The sequence below is a fragment of the Meriones unguiculatus genome, chromosome X, assembly GCF_030254825.1.
Source record: "Meriones unguiculatus strain TT.TT164.6M chromosome X, Bangor_MerUng_6.1, whole genome shotgun sequence".
NCBI classification, from domain to species: Eukaryota; Metazoa; Chordata; class Mammalia; order Rodentia; family Muridae; genus Meriones; species Meriones unguiculatus.
In genome coordinates this window covers 25,627,377-25,640,048 of record NC_083369.1, presented here as the reverse complement: position 1 = coordinate 25,640,048, position 12,672 = coordinate 25,627,377, and the positions used below count along the sequence as shown (strand labels likewise).

At 40.4% G+C, this 12,672-nt stretch overlaps 1 protein-coding gene across 2 annotated transcripts in view; it reads right to left on the bottom strand.

Moving 5' to 3' along the window:
* Kif4a (kinesin family member 4A) overlaps positions 1–12,672 on the bottom strand; it is a 112,963-nt gene that overhangs the window by 4,903 nt on the left and 95,388 nt on the right. The window contains exons 23-27 of one of the 2 annotated variants that reach the window (XM_060374384.1): positions 8,556–8,726; positions 7,927–8,034; positions 6,145–6,222; positions 5,677–5,775; positions 5,018–5,182 (exon numbers count right to left, since the gene is read on the bottom strand). In XM_060374384.1, the coding sequence (XP_060230367.1) occupies positions 5,018–5,182; positions 5,677–5,775; positions 6,145–6,222; positions 7,927–8,034; positions 8,556–8,726 (621 nt within the window). The remainder of the gene's footprint in view (positions 1–5,017; positions 5,183–5,676; positions 5,776–6,144; positions 6,223–7,926; positions 8,035–8,555; positions 8,727–12,672) is intronic. The other variant, XM_060374385.1, reaches the window with a different exon arrangement.

The following is a 12,672-nucleotide window of genomic DNA, read 5'->3' as shown; positions in this document are numbered from 1 at the left end:
ACAAGGCCTGAAATCACAACTGTCAGCATTTTTTTTTCTGGTCATATCTCTGTGGACTCATCCTGAGTTTATAATAAAATTCAAGATCTTGGGTGCCTTTCACATGAGAACTATCGTCTTTGTTCTGTAGCTATAAAGGAAACCACAATAACATCTTTTTTTTTTTTTTTTTCTGATCTGGAAGATAATGTCTATCACTCGACAGAATTTGAAAGCCCAAGTCATGATTTCATAACTGTATACAATAGTCCATCGTGTAGATACATTAATTTATTTAACCACTCCCCTAGTGTTAGATATTAAGATAGTTTTGAAAGAAAATATTTGCTATTACAAATCACGTTACAGCGACTATCCTTGTACCCAAATATAATGTAAAGCATATGTACAGGCAAGTCCTTCTAAATCTGGCCTCCCTACACCTAACTTTACCTTTCCCGCTTCTCAACACACAATGGCCTTCTCAGGTATTCTTTGAGAGGCAAAGCCCATTTGAGAGGCAAAGCCCAGTCACAATGGCCTTCTCAGGTATTCTTTGAGAGGCAAAGCCCATTCTTTTGCTGAGATCTTTTCAATTGCACTTTTCCTTTTCTCCTTCACTCCCTTTCTTCTCTCACTTTCATTTTTATGACTTAGGCCTTCACTACATAGCCAAGGCTGGCCTTGAACTTGTAGTTCTTCTATGTTAGTCTCCAGAGTGCCAGGATTACAGGTGTATACCACTATGCCTGGTACTCCTGATTTTATTTAGATCTCATCTTAACTATTTCTTTGTTTCCCAAATAGCCTTTCCCCTCCCCATCATTCCTATGATGTCACTGTGGAGTTTTGTTTTCTTCTATAATACCATTCAGAACTGTTTTGTTTTTCTGGTTACTATGTCTTTTCCTGTAAGAATGCGTTCATGATGACAAAGGTAACTGTTGTATTCGCAGATATAGTGCTCAATCCTGACACAAAGCTACTTACAAAAGGTTCATTGAATGACTACTGCAATTTCCATATTGATGACTATTTCCTTAGTATGAATTACTATGTATATAACTACTGGATCAAAGAATAGGAACAGTTTTTGTATATGTGCTCCGGAAGTGAGCATGATGAGACTATTTTGAAAGATTCCTATATTTTCAGGCTGCCCTCCAGAGTAGTGGTATACCAATTTATACCTCTATAGTATTAGATAAGAATGTCCATTTTAGCTGAGAGGAGTGTCTGACACCTTTAATCCCAGCATTCAGGAAGCAGAGGCAGGTAGATCTCTGTGAGTTTGAGGCCAGCCTGCTCTACGGAGTTGAGTCCCAGGACAGCCAAGGCCGTTATACAGAGAAACCCTGTCTCAAAACAAACAAACAAACAAACACCAAACCAAACAAAAAATGTCTATTTTAGGCATCTTTATCAACAAGATACATTATAATAAAATTTAAATCCCTTTAGCTATTTTGAGTAATACAAGGAAAAAATAAGTGTTCCATAACCTGTCTTACAGATGCTCCTTCAGAAAAGCCTTGATTTATTACTATAGTCTGGTTCCTCTGTCCACTCATGACTCATCTATAGGCTTTAAAAATGTTCTTTTACCCTGTCAGTATTGCTCTATTTTGTCACATGGTATATTACAAATAATACCTGAAGGATAGTCATGAGTGATTGGCCTTTTCCATAGCTAAGACCTGGGAGATGATTTTTTTAGACTAGCATACTTCACCTATACAAAAATAATTTTCTAAATGCTAGCTGCCATGGACTTCTGCTGTTGCTAATTTTCAAGCCAGCAGAGGCTAGAGATAGGCATTTGGTAGTAGTAATGGTAGGGGTGAACGCTCATGACCCAGTTCACAGATGCAGCCACATGAATGTCATACACATAAACTATAACTTCATCTTAATTCTCCCTCAAACCAGGAAGCAGATTAGAATGCCAAAGAGGGACTTTGATACGACTTTAGCAAAACTGCTGGCAATCCACCAACATACCTCAAGACACAGCACAGATGGTTTGCCAGTTCTCAGCAGGGGCTAGAAAAATATTTGCAGAGGCTAAAGACGTAGCTTAGTGGTTAAGAGTGCTTGCTGTTTTTCCAGAGGACCAGAATTCAGTTCCCAGCACCCACAGGATCCAAGGATTTTCTGTGCTCAAGCACCTGCACACATGTGGCACTCACCCACATGGAATCACAACACATAATATTAAAAAAAAATCTTGGGGGAAGCGTTCTAAAACTCCAAGTTCTATCTCTGATCAACTCAATCAGAACATCTAGAAGTAGAGCCCCAGGTTCTATTTTTAAAATCTCCCTTGAGAAAAACTACGGTTGGGAGTACTCTTTTATCTAGAAGCAAGTTGAGTACATCTCAGAAGAGTAAGATCTGGTCAAATTTTAAACGCAAAGAATAAAGAATACCAGGGTAGGACTTAGAAACATTTACTCACCCTAACCAAGCAAGTCAAAGACTTGTATAAAAAAAATTTCAAGTCTCTGAAGAAAGAATTAGAAGAAGATATCAGAAGGTGGAAAGATCTTCCATGCTCATGGCTTGGCAGGATTAACATAGTGAAAATGGCCATCTTACCAAAAGCAATCTACATATTCAATGCAATGCCCATCAAATTACCAACACAATTCTTTACAGACCTGGAAAGAAAAATTCTCAACTTTATATGGAATAACAAGAAATCCAGAATTGCTAAAACAATCCTCTACAGTAAAAGATCTTCTAGAGGTATCTCCATCACTGATCTCAAACTGTACTATAGAGCAACAATACTAAAAACTGCATGGTACTGGTATAGGAACAGAATGGTAAATCAATGGAACTAAATAGAAGACCCAGAAATAATCCCATACACCTATGGACACCTGATTTTTGACAAAGATGTACTATCTTTTTTAATAAGCATAAGATGATGATCATATCAACCACTGTCAGCATCATTTTATAGTATCTTAGAAATACAATATCATTAACAGTAGGTAGTATTTAGTTACAATATTTGCTATGCTTCAGTATTTTCCTTTTAAGTTGGAGCAATAGTGTTTATATATTAAGCTTTCCACAAAAACAAGTGTACCCATAATTGTTTCATACCTGCAAACTCCTTTCTGAAGGTTTTAGGCCTTCTATCCTTCTGCTTTTGTGTATGCTTCCAAACTCTGCTTTCTTAACTAAGATGCCATTTAATCTACAATTCAGCTCACCCTGTTATTTCAGTCATAATAGTGTAAATGTTTGTTGAGGAAAGACAGGCATTGGGGGCTAGGAAGATGGCTCTGTATTTAAGAGAACTTGGTGCCTTGACAGAGGACCTAGATTTGATTCCCAGCACCCACATGGTAGTTCATAACCATCTCTAACTCCAGTGCCAGGGGATCTGATGACAGTCATGCGCTACTTCATTTTTTCTAAGTGTCCTTACTCTGTTTCGAGTCTTTACAATATACTATTTATTGTGCCAGAAGTGTTTTCCCCCATATTCTCAACATGGTCTTTCCCTTTCTACCTATTCCACAGCAATGGTCACATCCTTCCGTGTTAACTTCTTCATCATTACCTCTTCTGGTCAGCCCTTAAAAACCCAAACCCTTCCAATTACTTTTCCTGAGATGAATGTACTGAAGTTCTAGATATGCTTCCTTCTATTCCTTTGGTTTCCCCATTAACACATTTGCAATGTGGCTAGTTGACCAGCAATAACACCATCTAGCTGTTTATTCCTTGTGGTCTGCTTTACTTTAGCATTTGGCTTTACAAAACTGGTCATATCAAGTCTACTTCTAGGAAACCAGTGAATTAGGTTAGGAGCCATTCTCTAAGAATGTGGTTACAGGGAATAGGTGGACTAGTGATGATGAACCATAGTATTCTGGAAACTAGTGTTTTAGTATAAGATACCTGTCTTTACCACTTATGAAGGTCTGGCATTGGAGGAGTAAATAAAGTGTGCCTTAAAGTCAGAATGGGTTTGAGGTGGGCATGGTACTGCAAGCCCACGTCTAATTTCAGCACTTAGGAGGTGGAGGCAGGAGGAGTAGGAGTGGAACATCATCTTAGACTACATAGTGAGTTCAAGCCTAGCCTGGGATTATATGCGGCACTATCTCTTAAAAAAAGGGGGGGGGCTGGAGAGATGGCTCAGTGGTTAAGAGCACTGTCTGCTCTTCCAAAGGATCCAGGTTCAATTCCCATCACCCACAGGCAGCTCACAACTGTCTGTAACCCCAATTCCAAGGGATCTGACACCTTCACACTAATGCACATCAAATAAAATTAAATAAATTATTAAAAAAGAAAAGAGTTTAAAAAAACAAAACAAAAAACAAAACACTCCCCCTCAAGTCAGATTTTTTCTAATTAGCCTTAATTTAGCATTTATATTCTTATTTATTGTTTCTCTGATTCCATTTGCTCCTTAGCCTTGTGAGAAAAAGAAAAACACCATAACAGGTAAGGAAGATAAAGTACTCAGCTTATGGTCCAAGGTTTTTTTTTTTTTTTTTAATGTAACCATCATAATATGGTGAAACTGGCTCTGGGGATCAAAACACTAAGTTCAAGTACTGGCCATAACTTGTTTTGGTGACCATCTACTTCCCTCTTGTGGATCTGAAGTCTATCTCTGAGAGGCAAACAATAAATACATCTGTGAACATTTTTTTTATAATTATTGAAAGATGAGGTGTGATAATGGTTGGTTCAACCATAAAAAAGCTATGTAACATGGGCTGGGATGATCACTTGCGAATCAGCGTCAGCGAAACGGTACAGAATGCTACCTACTCAGACTGCCATGATCCTGAAAAATCAATGGGAGCCAGCCAACCTGAATCCTCAGGTGTGCCTGATGGTCTCATAGTCCATACAGAGATAGTCTAGCAAGTCTCCATCAGTGGAGCTCCAAAGAGTTTGGATGCAGGGCAGGCTGCATCCAATTTCTCAATCCTCAATTTGAGATTCAGAAGCTAGCTCACTGAGAAACAACTCTAACAAGGGAAACTGGAGAGTTGGCTCATACCCCATGGGTGTTCTTCTTGGACACCTTGACTAATTTTGTTGGAATCCACTCCTCATCAGCATAGTCATCACTGTCATCACTCTCCTGCTCAGTTACAGAACACTGTAGGTCCTCAATGGCCAAGCTTTCCTCTGGACATTTTTCTTTAACACGGCAAGGTTTGGGCTACAAAAAGAAATTGAGATAGTTAATAAAGCTTTTGAAAAATATATGTTGTCATGCTATCTTCTCCGTAACTATTGCTGGCTGTTTACAGAGATTTCAGACTTCTTAAATATATTCCACTTGGTTTTGCCAATCACAAAAATTCCAAAGGCTAAAGCCTTTGACCTTGCATAGTCTTTGAAGAACTAGAAACTGGAGGCTAATCAATCTGAGGAAGGAAGAGAGGAGTCATATTTAATAAGACAAACATCTCTGGATGGACAGCTGAACATAGTTCTTTTCTTCTGCTCCTTCTCAGCTGTGTTACATAAAAACTGTGCATGATAGACTACAGTTAGCCTTCGGAGGAAGCCGGAGGCCTATTTTCCTTAGAATTGTATTCTAGTTTTATTTGGGACTCCTTACTCTTTCTTATAGCCGATTACAAGCCAGGCTTAGTACACTCACTCAAACCTGGGCTATGCAAAGGTATCATACATGACTGAACATTTTACCTTAGGTGGAATATATTCAAAGGAAGAATCTGGAGACTGAAGAACATTTCTCATAAGATAGGGTTTCTCTTTTCTGGCTACTTGGAGGAGGGTCAGTTTCTGTTTGAATAGGAGAGACAAAGTATATCATGTTAGGACAGATTTGGGAGTGTTTGTGGCTAAACCAAAGATTCCAGACCTAAGCTAGCTTCCTTGTATACCACAATAAAGCGAGGCTGTGTGACAGTGGAGTAGTGGAGTCGCTGCCTCCTGAGTGCTGGGATTAAAGTTGTTTACCACTATGCCTGGCAAATACTTGTGTTTCTAACACTTTGAAATGAACATGATTGGATCACGCAAAAACTTGATGGAGACCTCGCATAATCCGGCTAAATATAGTCATCTAAATTGAGGGTTGCTTCCAAGGCCTAGTCTCAGTCGCAACAAGGGTCTCCTGGGGCTTATCAAGTGGATGGGAAGTCATCTTACCTGCTTGATGGCATTGTTTTCTTGGAGAAGCTGCTGATTTTGCTCACATACTTCTTGCATCTTCTTAAGCTCTTCATCCTATTTCCAGATTGCACAGTTATAGGTGGCGTTATTTTTGGGCCCCACATAAGAGTTCCCAAACAGTTCAGATTAAAACAATGCTTTCTTTTTTTTTTAAATTATTTTATTCTATGTGCTTCAGCGTGAAGGTATCAGATCCCTTGGAGCTGGAGTTACAGACAGTAGTGAGCTGCCATATGGGTGCTGGGAATTGAGCCTGGGTCTTCTGCAAGAGCAGACAGCGCTCTTAACCACTGAACCATCTCTCCAGCCCCAAAAACAATGCTTTTAAGTGGCTGGTAGATGATTGTTTTTATACACAAGGTACACAGAAAAATACCTCATTCCTTGTTCCCTGACTGTATCTTATATTTTAGTATTCTCCAGCAGCCCTGAATATACTTGCAGGAAGCAATCTTTCTTATCCTTTCTTAGTCTCATAGAGCCGATGAATATCAGCATGCTGGTTCAGAAACCCACACAGCATTAGCTGTTCCTTGAAATCTGCAGATTCTTCTGTGCAACCTTCTCATACAGACTAGCTGTTCTGCATGCTACTCTAACAAGTCTAATTAAACTTGCTTGCAATTATGGCAACTGGATTCATGTATACAACTTCAACTAATCTGGTTATGTCTTAAGGTTGTGAAGTACTAAGGGAACCCTGGAGAATGATGGTGTAGGAATCAGATTTTAAGTTTGGACTAAAATAGTGTTCCAACATGTTACTACAGGGTGTGGTGTTTCCAGACTTTGAAAGAATTTTAGATCCTGGACATTTTTTTTAACATGTAAGGTATATTCAGAACAAGCTCAGAGAGACACATTTTAATGTCCTCAGGATTTTTTCAATTTATTTTTATTATTTCTCATTATGAATATGTGCATATGAATGCAGTTGCCTATAGAGACTGGAGCCTAGGCACGGGATTCCTCCTGGAGCTGGCGTTCCACGTAGCTGTCAGCTGCCTGACATGTGCTGAAAACTCAAGTCCTCTGTAAGAGTACCAAGTGTTCTTAACCAATAAGCCACCTCTTCAGGACCCTGCCGTCAAGATTTTTTTTTTAATTTTTTTTTATTAATTACACTTTATTCACTTTGTATCCCCCCCATAAACTCCTCCCTTCTCCCCTCCTAATCCCACATTCCCTCCCACTTCTTCACTCATGCCCCTCCCCAAGTCCACTGATAGGGGAGGTCCTCCTTTCCTTCCTTCTGATCGTAGTCTATCAGATCTCGTCAGGAGTGGCTGCATTGTCATCTTCTGTGGCCTGCTAAGGCTGCTTCCCCCTCAGGGGGAGGTGATCAAAGAGCAAACCAATCAGTTCATGTCAAAGACAGTCCCTCTTCCTATTACTATGGAACCCACTTGGACACTGAACTGCCATGGGCTACATCTGTGCAGGGGTTCTAGGTTATCTCTATGCATGGTACTTGGCTGGAATGCCATCAAGATTTTAAGTAAATGCTAGATGATTTTGCTTCCTTAGTTCTAAAGCTTAGAGTTAAGACAAAAGAATCAGGAGACCTAAGTCTGACATGGAGGCTTCTGTTTCAGTACTGAAAAGTAGATTATTCTTATTGTAGCTACACTGATTTTCCCTAACCAGACCAGTGGAGCCTCAAAGCAGGAAAGGCTCTGGTTTGTCGGTGGTTAATTATTTTCTGCTGCGAGTGTTATGGCCCAAAAGAGACAGGATTCTCCATCATGTTTTGCATACCTGACACTTCAGTGTGTTCAGCAGCTGTTGTTCCTTATCACTAACTGACTCCTCCAGCTGCTTCTCTGTCATTTGGCATTGCTGCAGCTGGCTGAGAAGATACAACACCTAAAGAAAGACACAATATACTGGGTGACATCAAAGTGGTGGTGGTGGGGCGGGGAAGGATGTTATCTAGTTCAAGCAGTGGTTCAAATAACTTTTTTGTGAGTTAAAGGTAAAGAACATCTTTTCCTTTCATGGTCCAAAGCAATAAACCTAGAAAAGGTGTTTCTCAGCATGTTAACCTTGGAATTTGAGGCACTGGCTACAGCCACTTAGACAAGCCACTTCTGTTTCAGGTTACTTACTTGCAAAATGTGGAAAAGACCATATAGACTTTTGAAAGAAGGAAGCTTCATGTGTTACTACTGTTTGTTATTTATTTTTCAGATAGTGATAGGGTCTCAATGTAGTCCAGACTGACTTTTAACTTGAGATGATTCTTCTGCCTTAGCCTCCCAGAGTACTAGGATTATAGGTATCAGCCACCACGTCAGGCATACTCTACTACTTTTAAAAAATAAATGATCACAGACAGTATCACCCTCAGCTTCACCATGACAACTTTTTGTCTTGCTAAAAGTTACCTTTTCTTGGTGCTCTTGCTCCACTTTGACCAGCTTTGCTTTTAGCTCTGTCTCTATCTCAGCAAACTGATTTTTCTCCTCATACCGCATCTTCTGCGCACCAATATAGTTGGCTTTGGTCTCATTCAGGCTGCTTTCAAGTTTGCTCACCTGTATTTTGGAGGACACCAACTGAAAGGATAAAAGAAAGTCATTTTATTTAAAGAATAATCTACCTTGTCCCATTCACTGGGCAAGAAAATGTCAGCTACTTGAAATCGTCTGAGAAAAGTTCTCAGAAAGTCTAAATCCGGGGATGGGGGGAGATGCAAGATGGCGGCGCCAAGAGGACACTGTGTCTTATGAGCAGGACAGCAGTGATTGCACAGCAACCAACAGACGGAACTCTGGGCCTTAAAACACCAGCGGTTGTGTTTCCCAGGAGAGGAAAACCCACAGTGTGGGAAGCAATCAGGTCCATTCTTAGGTCACCCAGCTAAATCCTGGAAGAGTTCCTAGGTCCCGGCAGGCGCTTGGTGGCCAACCCAAAGCCACATGCCTGCATGCTCTGACCATGATCCCAGACTGAACTGTGGGCCCCACAACACCAGAGACTGTTTTTTCCGGTCAAGAGAAAACTCCACGGTGAAGGAAGCAATCAGGACCAACCTCAAGTCACCCAGAGAATCCCTGGAAAAGGTCCCAGGGTCAGGCGTTTGCTCAGCTGCCAGCCCAGAGACCTGCCTTTACACCTGAATCACTGTCCCAGACTGAACTGTGGGCCCCAGGGCACCAGAGTCTGAGTTTCCCTGTCAGGGGGTGGGGGAGGGAAATATCAGGTCTGACCTCAGGTCACTCAACTGACCCACCCCCACCCCCAAAAAGTTCTCAGGAAAAGTTCCCGGATTCCTGTAGGTGCCCAGTCACCAGCTTAGGGCCACTTGCCTGCGCCTGTACCTGTTTGGTCATTATCCCAGACCAAACTGTGGACCTTAAAACAGATTGGGTCTCTCTGTCGGGAGGAAACCCAACAGTGGGGGAAACATCAGGTCCGACCTCAGGACATCCAGCTCTAGAAAAGTTTCTGGGTTCCCCCAGGCTCCAGGTTCTAGCCTCCCGCTGCACGCATGAGTGCTGTGCTTACCTGCCACTGATTAATGCTTGGGTACTAGGGCACAGAGCTCCAATTTCAGATCTACAGAACACTAGGATCCCCAAGATCAGCTTCCAGACACTGCTCCAAGGCCCAACCTGTCTTCCTAGCCAAAATGATCAAGCCGCAAGGTTCCCTGGTTCTTCAAGAGGGCTGTGCCCAGCAAACACAGTGTAAGAGCATCAGCTCACTAAATTCAGAGCAAGAAACCCAGAAGGCAGGGCAGCTGTCTCCAGGACTTCTCCTGGTGAGAGGAGAGGCCCCCTGACTACCAATGACCACAGTTACCACAAAGGTCCATATGCCTGAGATGAGCTGTGGCAATTCCTGAGACGCACCTGCCATTTGGTGACCATACCTAAAAAAGCTGAGGAGGCCTCATTCAGAAAAAACCATCTTGCGCCAAGGGGATTCTCCCCACTCCAGGATTCTAGCAGGTACCAGAAACTTACAACGAACACCTGAGACAGCCAGATGGGTAGAGACCAGCATAAAAGCACAACCAACAAAAGTCAAAGCAGTATGGCATCCCCAGAACCCAGTTATCCAGGGGCAAGTAGCCCTGGACACCTAATCAGAAGTTAAATTCAGGAAGATGACCTTACATCTATGTTTATGAAGAAGATAATGAAGGAAACAAATAAAAAGCATAAAAAAATAGAGGAAGATAAAGTCAAACAGATTAGGGCCATCTGTAAAGAAATACAAGAAGATGCAGCCAAACAGTTTATGGCCTTCAGAGAAGAAATAATTGAATCACTGAAAGAAATAAAAGAAACAGAGGAATGTTCAAACAAACAGGTGAAGGAATTGAAGGAAAAACAGGAAAATACAATCAGACAGGTGAAGGAAATCAACAAAACAGTTCAAGATCTGAAGATAGAATTGGAAAAATTAAAGAAAACACAAATGGAAGAAAACATGGAGAGGGAGAACTTAGGGAAGAAAACAGGAACTACAGAGGTAAACATAACCAACAGACTACAAGAGATGGAAGAAAGAATATCATGGTAGAAGATACAATGGAAGAAATAGATATATCTGTCAAAGAAAATATTTAATCTAAAAAATTCCTGACAAAACCATCCAAGAAATCCAAGACAACATGAAAAGACAAAACCTAAGAATAATAGGAATAGAGGAAAAAGAAGATTCCCATCTCCAAGGCCCAGAAAATATTTTCAACAAAATCATAGAAGAAAATTTCCCCCAAATAAAGGAGAGGCCTATAAGAATACAAGAGGCCTACATAACACCCAATAAATTAGACCAGAAAAGAAAATCCTTCCACCACATAATAATCAAAACAGTAAGTATATAGAACAAAGAAAAAAAAATACTAAAAACTGCAAGGGTAAAAGGCCAAGTAATATATAATGACAAACCCATCAAAATCACACCTGACTTCTCAACAGAGACTATGAAAGCCAGAAGGGCCTGGACAGATATCATGCAGGCCCTAAGAGAACACAGATGTCAGCCCAGGCTACTATACTCAGCAAAACTCTCAGTCATCATAGGTAGAGAAAAGAAGATATTCAACAATGAAAACAAATTTAAACAATACCTACCCACAAATCCAGTGTTACAGAAGATATTAAAAGGAAAAATACAACCCAAGAATGCTAACTACATTCAAGAAAAAACAAGAAATAAATAACCTCACTACAGCAAAACTAAAAGTAGCCAAGCACACAAACACATTATCACAGCAAACATCAAAATCAAAGGATCTAACAGCCACTGGTCATTAAAGTCCCTCCACATCAATGGACTCAATTCTCCAATAAAAAGACACAGACTAACAAAATGGATACATAAACAAGACCCAACAATCTGTTGCATACCAGAAACACACCTAAGCCACAATGATAGACATTATCCGAGAGTAAAGGGCTGGAAGACAGTTTTCCAAGCAAATGGACATAAGAAACAAGCAGGAATAGCCATTCTAATATCTAATAAAATAGATTTTCAAACAAAATTAACCTCTCTCAACATCAATGGACTCAACTCTCCAGTAAAGACACAGACTAACAGAATGGATGCATAAACAAGACCCAACAATCTGTTTATACAAGAAACACAGCTAAGTCACAAAAATCGACATAATCTGAGAGTAAAGGACAGAAAGATGATTTTCCAAGCAAATGGACCCAAGAAGCAAGCAGGAGTAGCTATGCTAATATCTTTCAACCAAATAGACTTTCAACCAAAATTAATCAAAAGAGATGGGGAAGGTCACTTCATACTCATCAAGGGAAAATTCCACCAAGAAGATAGCACAATCCTGAACATCTATGCCCCAAATACAAAGGCACCCACATTTGTAAAAGAAACCTTAGTAAAACTTAAACCACACATAGATCCCCACATATTAATAGGGGAGACTTCAATGCTCCACTCTCAACAAAGAACAGGTCAAGAAAAGAGAAATTAAACAAAGAAACAAGTGACTCTAACAGAGGTCATGAATCAAATGGACCTAACAGACATCTACAGAACCTTTCACCTAAACACATACACACACACAAAAATTACCTTCTTCTCAAAACTTCAAGGAACCTTTTCCAAAATAGACTATATAGTTGGTCACAAAGCAAGCCACAACAGATACAGGAAGATTGAAATAATCCCTTGTATCCTATCTGATTACCATAGATTAAAGCTGGACCTCAGCAACAACAGAAATAGCAAAAATCCTACACACACACAGAAACTGAACAACTCGCTACTCAATGACAGCTGTATCAGGGGAGAAATAAAGAAATAAATCAAAAAGACTACACACACATGAAAACTGAACACCTTGCTAGTCAATGACAGTGGGGTCAGGGAAGAAATAAAGAAATGAAAGACTTCTTAGAATTCAATGAAAATGAAGGCACAACATACCCAAACTTATGGGACACAATGAAAGCAGTGCTAAGAGGAAAGTTCACAGCACTAAGTGCCTTCAAGAAGAAATTCGAGACAGCTCATTCA